This window comes from Dreissena polymorpha, chromosome 1 (assembly GCF_020536995.1).
Source record: "Dreissena polymorpha isolate Duluth1 chromosome 1, UMN_Dpol_1.0, whole genome shotgun sequence".
Classification (NCBI taxonomy): Eukaryota; Metazoa; Mollusca; class Bivalvia; order Myida; family Dreissenidae; genus Dreissena; species Dreissena polymorpha.
The window spans coordinates 155,845,657-155,855,939 of NC_068355.1; the positions used below are offsets into that span (position 1 = coordinate 155,845,657).

At 34.9% G+C, this 10,283-nt stretch overlaps 2 protein-coding genes across 31 annotated transcripts in view; one reads left to right on the forward strand and one right to left on the reverse strand.

Annotated features, from left to right (window-relative positions):
• The window catches only part of LOC127856922 (sortilin-like), a 219,561-nt gene extending 211,543 nt beyond the window's left edge, over window positions 1-8,018 (reverse strand). For 4 of the 12 annotated variants that reach the window (XR_008038239.1, XR_008038238.1, XM_052393151.1 and 1 more), the window contains exon 1: window positions 7,725-8,008. Coding sequence is in view for 9 of the 12 variants with exons in the window: in XM_052393151.1 (XP_052249111.1) it covers window positions 7,725-7,994 (270 nt within the window). In the remaining 3 variants the exon portion in view is untranslated. Of the gene's footprint in view, window positions 1-7,724 lie in introns of all 12 variants that reach the window. The other 8 variants (XM_052393173.1, XM_052393169.1, XM_052393163.1 and 5 more) reach the window with 4 other exon arrangements.
• Window positions 1-10,283, forward strand: part of LOC127856983 (nuclear protein MDM1-like) — a 233,583-nt gene that overhangs the window by 138,180 nt on the left and 85,120 nt on the right. The gene's annotated exons all lie outside the window — the stretch shown is intronic.

Below are 10,283 nucleotides of genomic sequence, written 5' to 3' on the forward strand. Positions count from 1 at the left end.
CTACTAGGATACCATTATAATTAATATGGAAAAAATAATATAGCTTTTATAATCACTTAAGCATTGGTTTTCCTTCAATGTCGGTATATCTGTTTTTTTGTGTTACCGTAATAACTCTATGTTTTCGGACACTCTAAGTTTTCGGACACCCCTTTTTTTAGCAAAAATAATTATTTTTCGTGACTCTTAATTTTCGGACACACGAGTTTTCGTCCATAATTAATGTCTCTAAGTTTTCGGACAGCATATTTTACAGCGCTATTTTGCCAAATTTCGGTCCTGTTCGATATCTCATGACATCGATCATGGGGTTTTACAACCAGATTAACATCATAAAACACAGCAGGTGCATGCTGAGGGCAACGGACCATTACATTTGCGTTTTGGGTGGATAACCTTGTAAACCGGTATTAAACAATGGTTTCGCCCGATTGCATTTGAATTGATGCCGTTTTAAGGAAGCAGTATGTTTAATATTATATATCTTTGTTCCATATAATTTCAGGTAGCAAAGCTGTGTGGTTGTATTTATTGAAAAGCAGAGAACGAAGAGTACAACACAATAAATTATTGCACATGGATTTATTGCTTTTATTTCAATTTACCGGTAATATAAGACCAACAAACACAACACACCCGGTTCATACCGGTAATGACATTCATTTTCATTCATGTTGGGCATAATTATTGATGAATGACATTTATAGATAAAACAAATTCCTTATGAACATTACAACTTCTGAAAAAAGGTTGTATTGAAATAAAAACGCGTGTTACGATTACCGGAACATGTAAGAACAATTCTTTTGAATGATTGAATGAGTCTTTTCCTAGACTCAGAGCCCCGTTTCATTTTCATTTTCACAAACTTATCCATAATTAAAAGTGAACAATTATATTGCTAAAATAACATTCGAAGTCTCAGGGTAATTTGAATGATGGAATTTATCAAACAGATTAAAGCTAATATACCGATAATGCAGATTGAACGTCGATTGGATCGTTATAATTCACCAATCAGATTAAAGAAATCAGTAATTAAACGTTAAAAGCCATAGTGGAACAACGGAATAATGTCAATTAGTGCCAATTATGATAATCTTAAACAACTTTCTTTTGAAAATAAGCGTTATGACAATTACCAGGCGTAGTGCCAATTAACAGTTCAATTATCTACCGCAATGGTACTACCCCTTTCTCAGTAAAATAACTGTGATAAATATACTTAACGCTTCAAAGTGTGATGCACCCTATTACAAGTTTTACGAACAATGGAAGGTGTTAGACAACAACTATCGGAAATGAACAAACAAAGAATTCATATTTTCTTTTTTTTTATTGCGTAAATTACAGGTTCATACTAGCGAGTATCGGTACATCATATGCTCATCTTTGAACTCGTTGGTCAAAGTACAGTACAGCTCACGCAAAACCAACAAATTCCGCGATCCGCGGAGTTTGACGACATCAAATGTTCGCGGAGTCGACTCGGCATCGACCATCTGGCATGATGCCGAGGAAATTGTTGGTGATATGACGCTGAGTCACTCGGCGAACAATCTTATAAACTATAATTTACCTGGGATAGAAACTGATTACAAGTTCCGAAATCATGATGTTTATTAAATGTAGATTAACTACGTTCGGACAATTCCTCTAAATAAAATATAATTTAAACACACTGTATCGTTACCGTTACGCTGTTTCAGTTCCTTCATCACTGAAACAATTAGTGTATTGTATACTGACTGCAGCTTCTTGGGAAAACAGGGCTTAATGCATATGCATAAATTGTCAACCCAGTACCAGAGACTGTCTTTAAACGAAAAACACCATAGAATCAGAAAGTGTCGTCCTTGATTAGCTTGTGCGAACTGCACTGGCTAATCAGTGTGCACAGGACACCACTTATTGGACATACATAAGGCCCCGTTTTCCCTGAACGCAGCCAATATGTACAGATTTCAATGACAAACTGGCCAATGTCGTCGCACAGGCTGTTAAACACTATTGATTACATACACACACTCACTGTCTGCAGTGTACCAGTGGTGAAGCATAAACAGGCTAATCAGTGTGCACAAGCAGATGCGGTGGTCATCGTTCTTAGGGTAGTTAAGAGCAGACCGACTTGCAAAACTAGCTCTTAATCTTAATTGTTCGCAAGCGAACAACTAACAAGAGAGGTGTTTGTCAAAAACACAATGCCCCCTTCTGCGCCGCTTTGAAGCCATATATTTGATCTTTGACCTTGAAGGATGACCTTGACCTTTGACCACACAAAATGTGCAGCTCCATGAGATACACATGCATGCCAAATATCAAGTTTCTATCTTCAATATTGCAAAAGTTATGACCAATGATAAAGTGTTCGGACGGACGGACGGACTGACGGACAGACAGACAGACAGACGGACGGCTTAACGGACAGTTCGATAACTTCATGTCACTCTTCGGGGGGCATAAAAAACACGTACGTATGCCAAATACTGCTGTTCACAGAACATTATTGTATTTCAGCTAATGGAACCACATATATCTCAGACACGTGAAGTATCATATGCAAATGATGATGATGATGGTGATGAAAATGACAACGACGACCACGACGCCGCCGCCGCCCCGCCACCGCCGCCGATGCTGCTGCTGCTGCTGATGATGATGATGCTGATTATGTTCAATATCACGACCGCATTTGAACATAGATGTAGAAGTGGACCGCTAAACATTAGAACTGACGTGTATACATGTACATCGAACAAGCATAATAGGCTTCAATTTAACCCTTTACCACTTAGATACGTATTTTCACGCATTTGAAGTCCCTTGGAAAGTTATATTTAATTTAAGACCTTTCTTACTCGATTCAAGTTCTTAAGCCTTCATCTACAAACATTAGATACTGATGAGCAGCAAACAGCATTAAACCTGAACAGACTGCGAGTTACTCGCAGGCTGTTCTGGTTTTATGCTGTTTGCACATAGCCATTTCCACTTTGCTGATAGGGAAAGGGTTAAACGAGTGTTCTGATTAAAAATAAGTAGCTTTTCTTCACATGGACTGGGTATTAAAGATAAAGACCGCAGGAGCACATTGGCAATCGAAATAGCGCGAATTCTGTACCCCGCAAATTCATGTGTTGAACATTACGTTAAGAAAATAAGAACACTGTCATTACATTATTCTTACAAAATTCCTTGCGTGTCATGAATTACCAAAAGGTTGTAATCGTAACACCATTATACGTTTGCCTTACATACACGTATCGAAGGCAATTATACTTGAAGTTTTCAGTGGTAAACCTTTATCATGATTTTTGGCAAAATATGCATTGAAACATTTGGTATTTATACCTGCTCTAACTGCCACACTTAAAATGATCGCATTACCAAAAAGCTTTAAAATTACGACGAAAATGATCACCTGAACACTATTTTAGACTTCAATAATCAATTTACATAATCGCGCCTGTAACTTAAGAAGCCTCTCCAAGCAAATATTCAGCAATCAATACAACCATGACCTACTTAAATACAATGGCTGTTTATACAAGTTAACATGTAATATAATGTGATTCACATAACTACTGAAAACCACACTATGGCGCATAGGCGTTTGCACGTAACAGGATTAAAGATCTTAACTACAATGTAAAGCATGTTGTTCATGAATGTTCCTTATTCTTGATCATACAAATAGTTGTCTGGAAAGGCTTGATGTATAATACAATGCATATTGCAAAACATTTACAATGACAGGAAAATAATATGATCGGAAGAAACACGTATTAAATATCCTTGCATAATGACACATCAGACCACCATGGCATGCACCTGTTTAATTGTTCTTAAGTGTTAATACTCTCTTGGTTAGTCGTTGGAAATTCTACACATTCGATACTTATCTTCCTGTTGTCATGGACATTTAGAAACTATATTCAGCCTGCTGGTATGCAAAATATATTAATGTAGAGCAGGCTTGGCTGGGATATTGATTTTATCAGACCGCCATTCCCGGGCGTTGTATCAGATTGCAAAGATACAATACGTATTCAAATGTTTGTTTGAAAACTAACGGCGCACTGTCATGTTTTCAGCGCTAACATGCACGTAAGCCATGCTTAAGTACGGTATACTTTTCCACAATGAAATTGAGGCCTTGACATAAATTATTGCATTTTTAAGAGGGTTTTAACATGCAATTTAGTTGCAGTTTCGTAACATGTTACCGCTGTGTGCTGTAAACATTAAGCTTGTAATATGATGCGGGGATAAAAGTAGGCCTGTTAAAGGGAGCTTACACTTTTGAATGAAATAAGAAAACGAATGAGGTGTATTGCCAATATATGAAGGTGTGTCCCCCATTTATATGTGGTACTATATTTTTGTGCTTTATTATTCACATATCCATAATACTTATAATGAGTTTATGGAAAAGACGATTATATAAAGTACAACATGGTAGATAATAAGACGAGACTTAATGTCATTTGCAGTACATAGGATATACACTTTTTTATTAAAAAAAACAAACATAATAAAATGCAACATGAATTCAAAGCCATAAATATATATAATAAAAATATGTTATGTGTTTCTATTATACAATTAATCGATTTTATGATGCTTGTTTCAAACAGAAAATGATAACTGATCGCACTTAATAAAATAACTCATCCTATTACGTGTATATCCCAGTAAACCATGTCTCGTAGGAAAAGAATATAAATACACATCTAAAAACTTTAAGTGTATTATCAATAACGTAAATAATGGCCAGCTTGAAGGGGAATTTTCTTTTCTTTATTTAAGAGTGTGCAAATCTAGTATCAGTTTAACGATCGGTATGTCCAGTTCCGAAAATTTGAATAACAAATATATATCAAGCATTTGCGTTACACACGGAAGTTTTATACATAAAAGTAGTTAATAAGATATCAGCTATGTCTGCCCGACTTAAGTTATTCATTGAAAATAATTGGCATTGCAAATATGTTCTTCCCATTTCACAAAATCTTAAGACAGCAAGCCCAAAATAAAAGGACGTACTTGCAAACCTATTTTATCATATACAAAAACAAGCTTTGCAGGGGTATCGATTGCAACAGACCGGGATTTTCCAAAGCCGTATCAGATTTCACAAGTACAATTTAAACTTATGAGGCGTTCGCCATGGGTCTTATAAATATTGGGTGTATTAACATAAACGAAATATCAAGCGCACAAGCCCTCCCGTTCATCATGTTTAAGGTACACGATCTTCAACAATAGACAAATACATACTAGTAATACATGCCATGGCCAATGCGTCCCAACAATATATACCAGTGTGCAAGCTCCATTTTTATATTATAACGGGTATTTGAACATAACATACATACTTTGGAATTTTTACAAGTTTAAGATTTATAAAAATATGTTATGTTAAAGGTTTAATAATCGTACGGTCAAATAAAACATTATATCAAATCGCTGAAGGCACTGAAGTTGTTCGCTATTGCATAATCTTAGTTTTCAAAATTATGTTATAGCTTTTTATACCGCAAGTTTGAAATGCACACAACCCATTCAAATTTATAAAGAGTGTGTCGCAAAGCACAGGTTGAGATGTGGGTGCACTGTTTATCCTCATATTAATGTTATAGAGATAACTTAGACAAAGCAACAACAATATGTCTCTCGTTTTTCGCAGATGGTTGCTGCACTGGCAGCCATCTTTAGAATTTTGGTTGCCTTGCTAAAGAATAACAAGCCTAGAATCATGTACATGTTGTAAAATGTGTATCTAATACTACATTTATTTTCTTTAAATTATTGAGCAACATTTTTGGCGACATGACAGACGTTTAAAGCAAGTCTCGTTTCCGAAATAATCTACGGGATTTAACTGTGTTAACTTTAACTCAATATAGATCTACATGTAGTTATCGACATACACAATAATTGTTTTGACAGATGACGTCCGATTGATAATTTAATTAAATGTATGCAGATATAGAGAAATGTTAACAATCGCACAGCGTATTTTCTGTGTATGTTTCTATATTTCGATAACATGTGTTATAGATTAGTGTACAATCAATATTTGTAAATAGTTATACTCGGCGAATCGCCGCATCTACGCGGCGTTACTCCGCGAATCGATGCCGAGGCAAAAACAGACGCGGCGTCACTCCGCGAAATTTCGCCGAGTGCCTCGGCATCATGCCGAGTAAATACGCGGCGAAAATACGTTAACAGAAGAATCTGTCCGCGGCATAGCCGCGGACTTTGTTGGTTTTGCGTGAGCTGTACTGTACAACCTTGTAGTAACTTTCTGTAAAATAAATTAAGCATTTAAAATAATTTAAAATGCAGTGCAAACATATATGAATGTAATTTATACTATACGGCACGGTTTTTTTACAAGCACGTGATAATATCGGTAGTCGTCGATACAATTGACGCTATTTTCGGACACTTTAATTTTCGACTCTAAGTTTTCGGACACCGGTATTTTGTGAATATTTTTCGTATCTAAGTTTTCGGACACGAAAAAAAATAATTATTTTTATGTGTCCGAAAACATAGAGTAATTACGGTATATATTGTGAAATGCACATTTTTCAGCTGATTCGTTTGATATAATTATCATGACGCTATGTAAACAAATTAAAATTTTATTAAGAAAACATGTACATCATATGCGCAATTTTCTGGATGGACGGACTTTTTGACGTTACGTCATAGCATATTTTGATAATAACATGAATATAATGTTGACACATCATTTAAATGTTATTAACCTATACAATTACAACTATTAATGTAACACTTGATCAATATCAAATTTCGTATTTTGCATGGTTTGTTTTTGAATACACGTTTAAAAACAACAAATAAAATAAGTTGTAAATAAAACAAGTTTAACACAAGACAAACACATACCATATCTCCAGGTTAATTTCAAAACTGTGTTGACTGCCATTACTACGAAAGTACAAGTTTTTAAATGAAATAACGAAATAAATCCTGAACTTCTTCCATTTAGCTTTTGTTTTGACATTTTAATTATCTTATATTTATTCAAACCAAGTTATACATTAACAGCACATTCGTCTTTAAATACTACTTGTATGTATACGCTGCCCTGTATCTGTTTGAGCAACAGTATTTAAAAGTATTTTATTAAAATAATAGACTTGCAAAATCAGCATAGTTGTTGATAACCTGTCATCAGGCAAACCACAGGTGGTTAGCGTGTGGCTATGATATTAATTAGTGAAAACATCATTTTGAATGATAAATAATCATATTATAACGAAAAATTAACTTTTCTGAAAAAAAATATTTCACTATCAAATATATATATAACAAGGTATGCAACTCAAAATCACCCCAAAACGGGGTGCATCGCTTTGAACAGCCATATCTTCATCAATTGTGCTGTGATTTTCACGATCTCGGTCTTATTCAACGCAGAAATGAATTTCCTTTCTGGAAATGTATATGTCTTGCAATATTTTTACAAATGCTGGGTCAACTTTTAAGAAATAACTTAATTTAAAAAAATCAGTTGCCCGGACAAGCAAATGTACGACTCGGGCAACTCGGACATTTGATTTCGCCACCCCTGAAGAGTATACCAACACACTTGATTATTCCTGTAGAAAGCAATAAGCATCTTTCAATAATGGGAAAAACAACAAGAAAAACAACACACAACATTTATTTAAAACTGTTACCTCTTTGTCGTAAGTTTTGTCCGGTTGTAGCAGTGTCTGTAAATTTCCGCATTGTTTAACATCCCGTTTGCGACGGTTGTGTCCCAAATCCTGTTCAGCAACAACTCGATGGAATGTAGGGGCTAAGTCAATGGAATCAAATTCCATTACTGATCTACGCGACCTTTTGCTTCCCAAAAAATCTATTGCTGAGCTGCATTGTGTCATGGACATGCCAAGAAACAATATCTTAAGTAAATTCATAATAGACAATTTGCTTCTGATCGCCATCTTGCTTACTCCTATAAATATGAGGTCGATTTACAAGCGGGGTAGCTTACGTCTAATTATTTGGACTACATCTTGCTTTGTTGTGTCACATGAGATACGGTGCATAGGTCTAAACTATGGCGCACCAAAGGGGTCGAAACTTTAACTTCTGCTCGAGCAGAAAAAAATGCTGCTCGAGCAGCATTTAATGCTGCTCGAGCAGCATATTGCTGCTCGAGCAGCAATTTACTGGTCGAGCAGCATTTAAATGCTGCTCGAGCAGCAAAATCCCTGCTCGAGCAGCAATATGCTGCTCGAGAAGCATTTATTTTTAGAATAAGCCATTGAACCCGTCAGCCAATCAAATTTAAGCTTTCAAACGGACGACATAAGCTATCTCTACGGAAACGAAATAGACCGATGTAGCGTGAATATTGTTTGATCGTGAGATCTGTCACATAAATCAGAAATCTGACGATTTTCATAGTACCCCGTGAGATTTCTCCGATCAGTCGCCGTGAAAAATGTCAGATTGATGAAAAATAATATTTAACGCAATGTTGTTTCAATTCAACTTAATTTCGCGTTTTAACAGCTTGCAGTTATTTTCGGACTTCTTTTTTTCGGACGTTGAACCTAAACACGTTGTTCACAACAAAGATATCAAAACAGTAGTTCTAACACCATGCAAACATTTGAATTTTAAAACGATTTTCGTTTTAAATGTTATATACATCGATGATGTACATGCATTACGTTGTAAAGAAATATGGTAATGCCTAATTTACAGTCATGAGTGTTTCAGTGTTTTAATACAAAGATATAACATTGATTTAAGAAAATATTTTCAGATTATATATATATATTCCAGAAATGTATAATCCCAATCAGTGTTTTTATCATTATTTTAGCTAATTCACATGTACACTCAATTCAGGAAAACTATTGTATTATATTTCACACAATCATAATTACCACTATCATCATTTATTTATTTGTCAATAAGCTTGATTGGTAATTGTCGGTTTGGCTCGGGTAATGCTTTAAAGTACCCCGTGTACTCTTAAGTATACTTTAATGTACCCCCGGTACGCTAAATATACTTAAACGTACCGTCGGTGTGTCTGTCAGTGCAGTCACTCACAAACTTTTCAGGGCTTTATCTCAGAAACTCAATATTAGTTTTCAACATGAAACTTTATGGGTGTATAAATATAGCTGAAGAGAGGTGCCATGCACAAGAACCATAACCCGTCGCTTTCTGAAATAAGAGTTATTGCACTTTGTTGTTTTTGTATGATGTAACTAGTGCTATATCTCAGATACTATACAAGATTTTAACATGAAACTTCATGGGTGTATAATTATCAATGCACAAGAACCATAACCGTATACTTTCTTACATAACGGTTATTACCCTTTCTTGTTATTGTTTTTTTTATGATGTAACTTTTCAGGGCTATATCTCATTTATAGAACCATGCATAAGAACCATAACCCTTCACTTTCTTAAATAAGAGTTATTGCCCTTTGTTGTTTTTGTATGATGTAACTTTTCAGGGCTATATCCCAGAAACTATTAATACAAGATTTCAACATGAAATTTCATGGGTGTATAATTGTCAATGAGAATAAGTGACATGAACAGTCTGACGTTACTTTTCAGGACTATATCACAGATACTATACACAATTTTAAGATGAAATTAACTGGATGTTAAGATATCATAAGGAGAGGTGTCATGCACAAAATCTATAACCCTACACTGTCTTAAATAAGAGTTATTGCCAATTGTTTTTTATGCTGTAACTTTTAAATAAGTGGGATAAGGGTACAACCCTTCAAATAAACTTTTCTGTTAGTTCTGCACCCATCAATAATCAAATTTATTTGGCGGGGGATATTAATTTAACGAATTTGCTTATTATTAGTCTAAACTTTGAAATGGACTTAATATTTTAAGTAGCATTGAGAATATAAGACACAACAGACTCATCAGTCATCAGTATTATGTTAGCATATCTTTAGTCGATTACTGAACTAGGGCAAATATAGTTGAAGTTTATCAGGTGGTCTAAAAGTCCTCACCGCCTAGCAGATAAGTCTACAAAGTATTTTAAAACCGGTTCATGAACATGAAATGATAAGTCATTTCCGCCATCGCGATTATTTATTTTAAGTCAATATGTTTTTGGAATCTTAAGGCACTCATTGAAAAATACATCACTACATAAATAAATATCTAGGTCAATTGTGATTCTGTCAAGCAATGATTATCATATCAATTATTATCTCCAGAGTTATTCTTTT